At 39.8% G+C, this 12,811-nt stretch overlaps 1 protein-coding gene across 2 annotated transcripts in view; it reads right to left on the bottom strand.

Annotated features, from left to right (window-relative positions):
• LOC132279160 (uncharacterized) overlaps positions 1–12,508 on the bottom strand; it is a 105,680-nt gene extending 93,172 nt beyond the window's left edge. Inside the window, exon 1 of one of the 2 annotated variants that reach the window (XM_059781094.1) lies at positions 11,900–12,508. In XM_059781094.1, coding sequence (XP_059637077.1) covers positions 11,900–12,346 — 447 coding nt within the window. In that variant the 5' untranslated portion in view covers positions 12,347–12,508. The remainder of the gene's footprint in view (positions 1–11,899) is intronic. The other variant, XM_059781095.1, reaches the window with a different exon arrangement.
• Positions 12,509–12,811: the final 303 nt, after the last annotated feature.

Genomic DNA, 12,811 nt, shown 5'->3' with positions numbered 1-12,811 from the left:
ATATGATATATTTGTGTTATATATATATATATACTAATTTGTTTTGTATTATATATACTTGTATATATGTGTGTTGTGTATATATAGATGCGCTATATATGTGTGTGTGTGTTGTGTATCTAATTCAAAAAGCAAAGCAGCTTGCTATTCTAAAGGTTGATGTCACTTTCAAGGGCTACTTTGATGACTTCCATCTATCTACGCGAATCTAACTACACGAAAACTGCTCCTTTTTAGTGGTTCTTCGTTTGTTCTTGTATTCCTTTGAAAGCCTCCCCAATATGTGTGCAGACGAGCCTGAACCGAGCCGAGCCCGACCTCGTCGATTTTCTGACGAGCCGAGCTCGAGCTTGGCTATTCTAGGCTCGCTCGAGCCGAGCCCGAGCAGCTCTCTGATTGTGGCGAGCCGAGCCCGAGCATACCAAAGCTTTGCTCGGCTCGGTTCATTTGCAGCCCTAGGGAGGTCCCATGACATTTCCACTTTAGCTCAAAATTTGGAATGTACCAATGGCTCGTTTTCCATTCTTACCTAGGGTTGCCTCTTAGGATTCCATCTAAGCATGTGGGAAGTTGGGATCATGTGGTTGAGAGATATGAAAAGATGTCGACTGGTTGAAAGAAACAGTATCTTTCTAAAGGGGGGAGCGGTGGCAGAGAGGATTGAGAGGTTACAACGGAATTTCTTGTGGGGTGGTTTGGGGGAGGAATTTAAGTATTCTTTGGTGCGTTGTGTGATGTTTGTGGCCCAGATTTGGTGCTAGGTCGCATTGCGACCCACTTATAACCCGACGACCCGTTGGATAAGCTTTGTGTGGCCCAGACCCACCAAAGTTTTGGGGGTTCGGGGAACTTAGGCCGAGGAAAAAAAATTTACCCATTTTTTATTCATGGGTCATGGACCCTAATTAGTAAGCCCGATATATAAGGGCACTTAGAGTTTGGAGTGGAGTAAGAGAGAGACTCTAAAATTCGTACACAAAAAGAGTGAGGGGCTGAAAACTTGTAATCTCCGATTTTACACATAGTGAAGACTTTCGCCGGATCTCAACCGTGGACGTAGGTTGTTGCCGATCCACGTATAAATCTTTGTGTTCTTTGTGTGGTGTGTTTACTTTTCTGTCGTAATTCTTGATTTTATCTTGGGTTTGTTGCGTTTGTCATAACACATTGGAAGCAAGTTTGTTCTCCGATTCGGAAGGGCGGTTTGAGAATAAGATTGGGGCCTTTCAATAAGGTTCTTTTGGGGATATGGCTATAGAGAATTTGGGGGTGGAAAGGCATAGGCTTTGGAGAAGGGTGATTGAAACCGAATTTGGGGAGGCTAGAGGAGGTTAGTGGTCGAAGGTGAGACTACTTAGCGGAGTAGGGGTTTGGAAATTCCTTTTGGGGGGGGTGGTGGGGGGGGATTCGAGTTAGAGATGGTAGGGAGAATCCACCCTCTTTCTTTTGTTTTTTGTTTTTTTTTTAAATTATAAATAAGATTTTATAAAAGGCACTCAAAAGGGGAGCGCTCCCAAAGAAGACAACAATTGTCCAAGAAAATACTATAGCTTTAAGCTATCCATAAAATTCGAAAGAGAATCCATTGAATTACAGTCCCACCCATTTACCTAAAAAAAATAACGAAGTAAGAATACTGTATTTAATAGCCTAAATGGGAGACTCCTCTCCCTCAAAAAATCTCATATTTCTCTCACATCAGAGGAGAATCCACCCTTGGGAGGGATGTCTAGTGTGGTGACCGCTCTCTTGCTCTCACTTTTCCTAGACCTTTCCGGATTGCTACAAAGAGACATGCCTTGGTGGTTGACTATTATCACTTCGGTGGTGGAAGTACGGTATGGGATGTGCGCTTTTCTAGACACTAATTGGATTGGGAGATTGATGATGTTATTGGCTTTTTCGAGTTATTGTATAGTCAGGAGATAGTGGGAGACATTTCTGACTTTAGGGTGAGTGGGAGACATTTCTGACTTTTGGGTGTGGGATCCCTCCTCCTAGGGAGGCTGATCTTTTTATAGATGTCTTTCGGATACCCCAGGGTCGCCCTTTCCCTGGAAGGCTATTTGGCACTCGAAAGGCCCTCTCAAAGTAGCCCTTTTTGCTTGGACATCCATTTCGAGAAAGATCTTGACACAGGATAACCTTGGAAGGAGAAGACAGACTCTGGTCAATTGGCGTTGCATGCCTACAAATGGCGAGGAAACGATTGATCATCTCCTTTTGCATTGTTCAGTGGCTCAGGACTGTTGGACTTTATTGCTGGGTATGCTTGGGATTCAGTGGGTTATGCCCAGGTCTTCTTGAAGCTTCGAGAGGTTGTATAGTGGGTGCCATGTTCGTGTCTTTTAGAAGGTTACGCCTTTGTGCGTCTGGTGGTGTCTTGGGCTTGAAATAAATAGGAGATCGTTCGAAGGAAAGGACAATACTACAGGGTCGTTGAAATTTTTTGTTGGGTACGAGGGAGAAATTGTAAACCCTTTGTAGATTTTTTGGACTCTTTGAGGGTCTAAAGGCCACATTTGGCCTTGTAAAGCTTTTGAGGGATGTGTTCCCCTTTTGAATGCTTTTAATACAATATTTACTTGTCAAAAAAAAAGGTTACACGAGGGGGCATGCCCAAGGATTTAAATATTAAAGTACACCCTCTCTATCAACTACACATACAGCTCAAGCATGTGAATCATAACACATCGCGCATCAGGGCAATTTACCTCAGTGATTCCCTATGAAGCACGGATGTGGACGCAGGACACAGGTACGATACAACACGGAAACGACGATACTTGAAATTGAAAATAGGGTGAAATGCTCTAACACCCCCCTCAAGTTTTCATTTATTACTCATAGATTAAACTAGTGAAAAAAGTAACCTAAAAATCCCCTGAGGTTTTGTTGACTTTGCTCTCACACCCCTTGTTGTTAGTTGACTGTCAAACACATCAGAAGTCAGCTAATTTTAAAAAATCAAATGCCAAAACTAACCTTCCTTATTGCAAGTACAAATTTACTCTTAAATAGTTGGACCATTATGCCCTTACCCCACAGCGGAAACAACCCACAACAGTCGTAACACAAGAAGCAAAACTCACTGCTTGGTAGCCATAATATTAAGTGGTCTTATGTTTACTGTGGTTTTGATTTATTTCTTTTTCCTAGGATTTCTTGGATGCCATACTGAGGGTTTACCATTGATGGATACTTTCAAGAAACAAAAAATTGAGGTGAGAAACACTCTTGATGAGAGAGATTGAAATACAGTACACAAGAAAATTTGGATTTTTTATTGCAACGGAGAGATAATTGGTATATCAGTGGTTTTGAGGTCTTTGCAAATGTGAATTTACATAGAGAGAGAGAATTAAAATATTCTGCAAATGTAATTTGGACCCCATAATATATCTCACTCCTATAGATTACTTGGCATATCCCGCTGATTCTCTTTAACCATTCATTCATGCAAACCCAACCACATGGAACCAAAACCCTTGCCATTTTCTCTCTCATCTCCTAAACTACCACTCCTCTGTGAGCAATTTCATCAGCAGCTGTAGTAGAGAAGTATCTGATGATGATGCGACGCGATAAGAATCCGACGAGAAGAACAAGAGGATTTTAAGATTAACGCCACCCCCCACCCCACCCCCCCACAACCCAAACTCTATTTTAAAAAATAGGACCTCAGCTGAAAGAGACCTCTGTCATTGTAACCTTCAAAGCCTCTTTCCTTGAGAAAAGTATAAACAGAACATATCATCGCGTCTTTCCAATCCCATGCTATAAATCAAGTCTAGTTCACATGAACATCTTGTTCGTGTTTACCACTAAAAACCTCTCATATGGAATGATATAACGAGAGGAAGTATGTTCTCCTGCATAGTATGATAAAACCTTGAAGATTCAAGAATAAAGCATCTTTCTTTGTCATTATTTGTTTAATAATTTTCACACTATTGTAGTCCAAACCTGTCCTTGTCTCCCCCCACCCCAACCCCAACCCCATGGAAAAAAAACATACAGCCCAATTATCATCGCTGAGAGTGGAGCACTACTTATCCAATTGAACAACTCTACCGATTTAATAATGGTCATGTTTTTAAGGGACACAACTTAACAGTTATAATCTTATAACGTCTTTTGAGTTTGAATTGGCAAACCATAAATTCTTTTACACTTCAACTGATGCCTAAGACTATGGACCTTTTGCCTATCTAGTGTTGCCATCTAAAATTCCATCAAAAATTTATCTATTCTGACCAACATTCTTCGTCACACTTCTAAGAAATTGGGAAGAAAGCAACGAGACTTTACTCCAGTATACAATCAAATCTATAGTTTCCAAATATTCTACCACACAAAAAGTCTACCCACTTGCTAGTTACTGGACCTCATATTTGAATGACAAAAAAGAACCAATGTGGTTTACATAGCAAGTCTTAACAACTATCCCAGATGATTCCACACCCAAATTCCTTATATTAATTGAGCTTCAGTAGAGATGCCACACCAGATTCAATACAAAACAGAATAAAGCAAATATAAAGCGTGTTGCAAAAGGTCCTCAATTTACATCATGGCTAGCACAGGCCAATCAGCATTTCCATGATAAATTGTCCACTTGCTACACAAGTATAACTGGTTTGTATCAGTTTAGTGCATGAGAAACACAATTTGTCATTGAAAATATGGACAGAAATTGTCAGCATCACTAAGAAAGGAGTTTGCAACGTGACTGTTTCTTTTGATAGAAGTTTAAAGCCCTAAAACGTGGGATCAGCTACACAAATGAATCCATTCTCTATGTTGCACATGATCAAACAGTTTTTGAGCACCTATAGTTATCCTTAATTGGTGTCCCCTTTGATTTCTAATAGACTCGTGCATTCTAATACTATACCATACTATATTATACACAGATATATACTAGTATCAACATGCGATGCACATGATGAGAAATAAATGTTAGAATTATCTAGAAATTGCTTTGGATGCGAACCCTTTATGCAATGTAATGGAAAAGTTGCTGAAGCCCACTGAATTTTGCAATAATAAACATGTTTATTTCTTTATCCGATTTGAAGACACAAGAAAGAAGTTGCTAAAAATTAAATACCAATTAGCCAAATACAGATGTGAATGAAAATTCTAGAAAAAAAACGCTAACGTGAATCATTAATGGTATGGAAAAGAAATGACAAGTAGTAATTAGGCAAATGAAATCAAATCTATGAATTGAAATACACATTGAAATGAATGAATATTGAAAGCGTACTGACCAAGGAAATTAAATAGAATGGAGTATATGTACACAAAACCAAAAAAGTAATTATTTACTAACAATGTCGTACCAGAAGGTAAAGCAAAGTCATATCTATTATAAAGAGTAGAGAATCCTAATTCTTGTTAGGCATTTTGTAACTTGCATGTTAATACATTTTTGGTCAAACATTCAGATCACCAAAAAGACACGTGTCAGAATTGCATCCTATTTTTATAATAAATTTTGGTCTTGACGCATTTTAAGTCTTAAAGACTTTATTCTTGAACACATAGGTTGGTCGTAATTGGAAGGTTAAAACTATACGACTACAGACAGGATATGTATGTTGAGCATTTCTTCTATATATTGTGTCATGTCATAGACTTCGTGCATGACACGTGTTGATTCATTGCTTTTAACAACTTCATGAGCCATTGCAAGAGAGAGAAATCAAACCATCATTATCTTAAAATATCAATCAACCAACATAATTAATATTTAGGTTATTTTAAAACTGTTTATATATCATGGAGACAGGGAATGCTTCCTATAGGCTACCAACTCTATGAAATTCTACTTTAAATTGTTATTCTCGAATTTCAAATAATTCAATAGTAGACTGGAAGCGCGTTTCAAGTAGTGAGTACTGAGCCAAAAAATGAAATGAAATCATCCGACTATTGGTATTCATAAGTGAGTCGTGACGGACCAAGAAATCAGTTTCAATGGGGTGATTTGAACAACAATGAGATAAAAAAAAAATCAACTAAAGTAATATTTAACTTAATTATAGATTGTAATAATTCTGTTCAATACATTCAACAATTGTCCTCAAATGGTTTCATGTTTTAAAAATATTACAACATAATTAAATATCCCACTAAGGGTTGTAACTAGGTGGCATATCCTCTACCTCACAAAGTGAAAGATTGTGAGTTCAAGTCAATAAACTAAAAAATATATACTTTTCATTTTTTCGTCTCAACCATAATTAATTAGGACCCAAAAAAAAAATTTATTTCTTTAAGTATCCAAAGAGAGAGCCGTGAATGATTGAGGGAGGGATGGTCTAGTTGAAGACCAGACATGATGGAGTTCTTGGCTATTGTTTATGTGAGGTCTGAGTGTGAGAAGAAGGAGAAAAAAAAACAATGGGGCAAAAGATAAAAGTTATGGGGGCATTAATATAATTACCCAACATGGTATAGGTAAAAATATAATTATTTAAAAATTCAATGGGAGCGAGTGCTATTGCAGTGAGGATGATTGGGATAGCAGGGAATCTGACGAATATGATGACTAAGGTTATTCAACTGTCAAATTCATGCAAACATTGTTTGGACTTGATTAGTGTTGGCAGATGTTGATGAGACCTTTGGACGCACGTGGAGTGGGCGAAAGGAGTAGCTGGAATTGTGGAGCTTGGTGGACTTCGAGCCTAGGTGGACTTATTGTGATGTTGTGTGGCCCAAATTTTATTTCAGCCCGGTTGCAATGCCCTGAATTCTAAGAACCCGGTTCATGAGAAAGAAAAGGTAAACCGGACTCTAATCCAAGTCTCAAACGCGGAAGCAAAACATAAATATGGTCATCCAATGTGGTCAACGCAACAATAACACCCTTTAGGGTTCAAATGGTCTCAAAGTGTCAAGGGATGAATCATGAAATGGTTGGAGAGTAGGCATCAACGGCCCACAAGGAAATAACCTTTCTGGGCAAGGTTCGGCAAGAACGAGAGTGAAACTGAGAGCTAGGGTTTGGGGGCTGAAACTTATAATCACCTATTTTTCGCATGGTGAAATATTTCATCGGATCTTCATCGCGGATGTAAACTTTGTCGAACTACATGAATCTTTGTGTTCTTTGTGTGTGGCGTTTTTACCTTTTTGTCATGATTCTTCTTGATTGTATTTTTGGTTCGCAATGTTTGTCATAACAATAAATCTTTCACTATTGCTACCTCAAAACCCACACACAATTCCACGAGGAAGATACCATAAGGAAAGTTGATACTTCTTGGACATGTCTAAACAAATGTTGAATGTCGTCATAATTTTAAAATTAGATTTTTGATTTTGAAAATGTGTTTGAGACTTCACAAGTATCTACCTGACATGTGACTGAATAACAATTTTTTTTTTTTTTTGATAAGTAAAAGTCGAATAGAAAAGCGTTGAAAAGGGGAACGTGTCCTAATACAAAAAACGAAAATTGAACCTAAGGACCAATAGAGTCCAAAAGATCAATTAAGTCATCGGTCGAGGAGCAAGCGTTTCCCCTTACATAACAGAAAATAGAACGAAGAATATGAATTTTCAAAATCGCCAAACACGATTCCTTTCCTTCAAAATTTCTGCTATTCTTTTCTCTCCATATGCACCATCAAACGCAATGTGGAACAATCCTCCAATAGTCACGAGCTTGACATTTCACTGAGCATCTTCTCCAGGCATTAATCAGTCCTATTGAGGACTGAGGCATTACCCAATGTACTCCAAAAATGCCGAAGATGAGGTTCCAACAATCATACGCCACAGGACAGTACATAAGAATGTGACCTACAGACTCACCGTCTGTTTTACATAGGCAACACCAATTAACGATAATGTTACCCCTCTTTCTCAAATTGTCCAACGTCAAAATCTTACCCTATACGATAGTCCAAACAAAGAATGCGACTCTAAGTGGAGCCTTAGAACGCCATATAGTCTTCCATAGGAATTCATGACTATCAAAATTTGACAGACAAAGAACATGGATCGAACACCAAATCTACCATGAGTGGAAGGGAACCACAAAATGTCATCACTACCTCTACTAACATCCTTCTGCTGATACAACAAATTCAAAAAAGCACATACCTCGTCCATCTCCCAATCCTGAAAAAATTCCTAAATCACACATCCCACGTAACCCCACTACTATCAAGCTGATAACAGTCAGCTACGTAAGCGTGCTTTTTTTCCGTAACACTAAAAAGTCTAGGAAAGAAATAAGACAACAACTGATCTCCACACCATAAATCCTCCCAAAAGCGGACTTGCTTACCATCACGGACCTTGAATCTGATGTGTGAAGAAAAGACATCCCAACCCTTCCGAATAAATTTCCACCCCCCAACACCTCCCGCAATAGAGACTGGACGGGAGGACCAGCCACCACTCTCCTCTCCAAAACGACACGAGACAATCCTTCTCCACTGACGATGTCGTTCCCTACCGAATCTTCATAGCCACTTTCCCAATAGAGCTTTGTTTAAAGGAACCAACTTTCGGATGCCCAAACCTCCTAACTTCAAAGGTTTGCAAACTTGCTCCCAATTAACAAGATGATACTTGAACTCTTCCCCCCTTCCACCCTATAGAAAGTCTCTTTGAATTTTTTCAATCCTTTCAGCGACGGAACATGGGATTTGAAACAGAGATTAAAAAAAAAAAAAAATACGTAAGAAGGGACAATATAGTACTCTTGATAACAGTGACCTCCCCCCCCCCCCCCCCCTCGACAAATATTGTTTCTTCTATCCTACCAACCTCTTCTCATACCTATTAATCACCGGATCCCAACTCCCCACTCTCCTAGAGGAGACCCCCAAAGGCAATCCCAAATAAGGGGGAGGAAAAGCACCCACCCCACACCCAAGAACTGCAGCTAAGGAAGAAATATCCGAAATGTCCCCTACCGGGACAAACACACTCTTTCCAACATTGATCTTAAGCCCAGACACTACCCGGAAACAAACAATAATGCGCCTCAAATATCTAAGTTAGGAGACATCGACATCACAAAAAACCAAGGTATCATCCGCAAACAACAAATGGGAAATCTCTATCTAATGTGCTACATCTCTGCCGACTCTGAACCCCCTGATGTAGCCCAAATCTTCCGCTTTCCTCATTAGTCTGCTCAAACCCTCCATGACTATAAAGAATAGAAAAGACGACAAGGGATCTCCTTGTCTCAAACCTCTAGAACTCCCAAAAAAAACCAACAGGAGATCCGTTCACAAGAACAGAGAACATGACGGACGAAAGGCATGTTTCGATCCATTTCCTCCACCTATCTCCGAACCCCATCCTCTAAAGCAAGTGACTAAATAACATTGGACATTGACATATAACCTTTTTTGCATGAATTAAATTTATAGCTCGTGTGTTTCGGGGAATGGATCTCCAGCAAGCTTCTTTAGCAACTGCGGGGTTTACGGGAGGGTGATACTCTTTCCCTATTCTTATTCATCACTGGTATGGGGAGGGTTATGGATAGGGCTGCAAATGAACCAAGCCGAGCTTTGGCTTGTTTGGGCTCGGCTCGTCAACTTCAGAGAAGTGCTTGGGCTCGAGCTCGGGCTCGGCTCAGACAAGCTTGGCTCGGTAGAAATTCAACAAGCTCGAGCTCGGCTACACACCCAACCACCACCAATTCAAGAAATCACCTAATCTCTTCCATAAAATCTCACCTCCATCTCCGATAAATTAATCGGATCTCGACCTCCGACAAGGAAAAAAAAAAAAAAAATACAGAACATATATTTAAGATATTCAATCCTTACAACTTACAAATTTTTCTCAGACTCGATCTACAAATATATTGAACTGCTTTACCTTAAAGATCAATTAGAGAGAGGAGGGTTGCGGGTGAGACAACGCAGTGAAGCTGAGGAGGGCTGCTGGCGATATAACGTTGCGAAGCTGAAGAAGAAGGAGGGCTCCTGGCGATATAACGTTGCAGAGCTGAAGAAGGACTGAAGATGATGTGTCTCTGTAGGCTTCTAATTTAGGTTTATTATTCTCATCTCTTTAACTTTACAAACCAACGGCTGAGACGCACTAAATTCTAATGGTTGATATCTTATTTGGATAATGGGCTATTGAATTATAATTGTTTGGGCCTTTATTTACGAGATGATGTGAGTTGGGCCAAACTTATATTCATATGGGCTAAACCTTTTTAAATGTAGAATGGTAAATATAAATGGGGCATCAAATTAACAAGCTTGCTAGCGAGCCTAACAAGACGAGCTGAATGTTACTCAAGCTCGGCTCGTTTATTAAACAAGTCTCAAAATTGAGCTCGAGCTCAGCTCATTCACTAAATGAACGAGCCCGAGCTGTTCATGAACGACTCGATTCATTTACAGCCCTACCTATGGAACTGGGTATCATCAAGGGGTTTCAAGGTGGGCAGAGATTCCACTAATCAGTTAGAGATTTCTCATTTGTTGTTTGTGGATGACACTATGGTTCTTTTTAAGATGCCAATGTGTCCCCACTTGAGATAATGTCGGGAAGAGTGCTTTGGTTCCTAAGGGAGGTCGAGGACATTTCATCTCTTGCTCCCCTTCTTGAGTGTGGAGTCGGTTCCTTTCCTATTTCTTATTTGGGATTGTCGTTGGGATCTCCGTCGAGGAGAATGGGTGGCTAGGATCCTATGGTTGAGCAATTCGAGAAGAGATTGATTGGGTGGAAGAAGAGGTACCTTTCTAAGGGTGGGAAAGTCACCTTGATGAAAAGCACTCTGTGAAGTCTTCCTTCGTATTTTCTCTGTTTCAGATTCCTTCCTCAATGGCTAAAAGGATTTGAAAGACTTCAAATAAACTTTCTTTGGGGCAGCTTAGGGGAGAAATTCAAGTTTTATCTTGTCTGTTGTGACGTTCAGTCGGGTTGGTTAGGGATTAGGAAGTTGATGCGATTCTACAGGTTCTCCTGGGAAGTAGCTGTGCAGATTAGGTGTAAGGCGCCAGAGGCTTTGGAGGAGGGTTATCCCTTTTGCCATTTTGGGGAGGAGAGAGTGGGTTGGTGTTCCCTCGCAGTTAGGAGGAGGTGTTGATGTCTGGAAATTTATTCGAAAGGGATGGGATGAATTTTCCAAACATATCATATTCAGAGTGCGAGCCAGCACGAACATTCATTTTGGGAGGATATTTGGTCCGGAGATCGTCCCTTCCTTGGCTCTCTCTTTTCCCATGCTCTTCAGAATTACTGTTGATAGGCATGCCTTGGTTGTCAACTGTTATCGGCTTGATAGCAGGGAGTTGGGATGTGCGCTTCTTGAGACATTTCCAAATGATATTTTTCTTCTTTATCGACAGGAGTTTGATGGTGGAGGTTCAGATTCTCTTGTTTGGGTGCCTTCTCCTCAAGGGATGTTTGACGTGAGCTCTTTATTTCAATGACTGTCTGATCTTTCAGGACATGCATTCCTGCAGAAGGCGGCCTAAGGCAGATCACTGTCAATCAGTGTTGCATGTGTAAGAATAATGGCAATTCAATTTGATCATCTCCTTCTGAATTCACCGACTGTTGGAGCCTTTTGTTTATTTGGTCTATTTGGTGTTCATTGGATCATGCCTAGGTTTGGCCAATATTTGAAGAGAATACTATGTGGGATCGGCGCCTTATGCCTTTGGTGGTGCATTTGGAGGGTTGACGGAGAAGTCTTCGATTGGAATTTCTAATTCTGTTTTCATTAGTTGTTGCTGGTTAATAGACGATACGATTTTTTTGGGCTCTTTGGGACCCTTGTGGCTTTTGTGTAGGGCTGCGTTTCAACCTTTTGAAGGCTAAAAAAAATTGCACGTTTGTTGCCCCTCTATAGCAAAACACAACTTAATATCTGATTCTAGGAAAGAATACTTACTTTTATGTTGAAAGCACTGTTCTTGAGCTCCGTTGCCATCTTTCTTACCTTGTAGCGGCTCTGAGGGAGGTCGATGTGGCCGTAGTAATTCCTCGGGTACTCCTCCGCGGACAGAGAATCATCATCCACCTCTTCGGCATGCAGAGAGTTGTCTTCAACCCACAGTTTCAGCCCTTGCTTCCGGATCCCCGGCCTGTCCAACCTTGTATATTTCTCGCCTTTCACCGCCTTGCAGGGGAATGCTGACCCTTTCAGAAATCGATTGAATGCTCTGTTTTCCTTACCTTCGGCGTGAGGAAGCTCTTTGGAGCGACAGTCCAAATCCGATCCGTTAGTTGGAATATCTGACTCGGAATTGGAGTAGGAAGGAGCTAAGGTGCGGAGGGAACGAACAGTTATTCTAGAGAGGAGTATCGAATAGGTTGTGGTGAGATCTCTTGATGCCATTCTTGCAAGTCTAGGGTTTTGGGGTGAGAGAGAGGAAGGAGATAGATTCTTTTTCTTTTTGGGCTAGTAAATCTATGGATGCAACGGGTAGGTACGACATCCAACACGTTGTGTGATTGGAGTAGAAGATAAAGAGACAATACGAGGGAATCTATTGATAAACCCTAGCACTAGCTCTGTTTGGTTTATTGAAAATTTTATGAAAAGTGAAATAAGAAAGTTGTAAAAAAATATTATTTTATTAATTTAAATAATATAAATTAATAATAATAATAATTTTATTTATTAAAAATATTTTAATAATTTTAAATAGTAAAAAAATAAATAAATTTATGTTAGATTAATATTATTTATACTTAATTATTTGTTTTAAAACTTGTTCATATGTAAATTTGAATTCTCAATCTTTTATTTTGTAAGGTAAGAAAAATAAGCTTTTGTTAGAGTGGAGAATCAAAGTTCAAG

This window comes from Cornus florida, unplaced genomic scaffold (genome assembly GCF_030987335.1).
Source record: "Cornus florida cultivar Cherokee Brave unplaced genomic scaffold, ASM3098733v1 CherokeeBrave_3.0.0_Hap2_Chr10, whole genome shotgun sequence".
NCBI lineage: Eukaryota > Viridiplantae > Streptophyta > Magnoliopsida > Cornales > Cornaceae > Cornus > Cornus florida.
The sequence above is the reverse complement of the archived record's forward strand: the minus strand, read 5'-3'. Positions and strand labels throughout refer to the sequence as shown.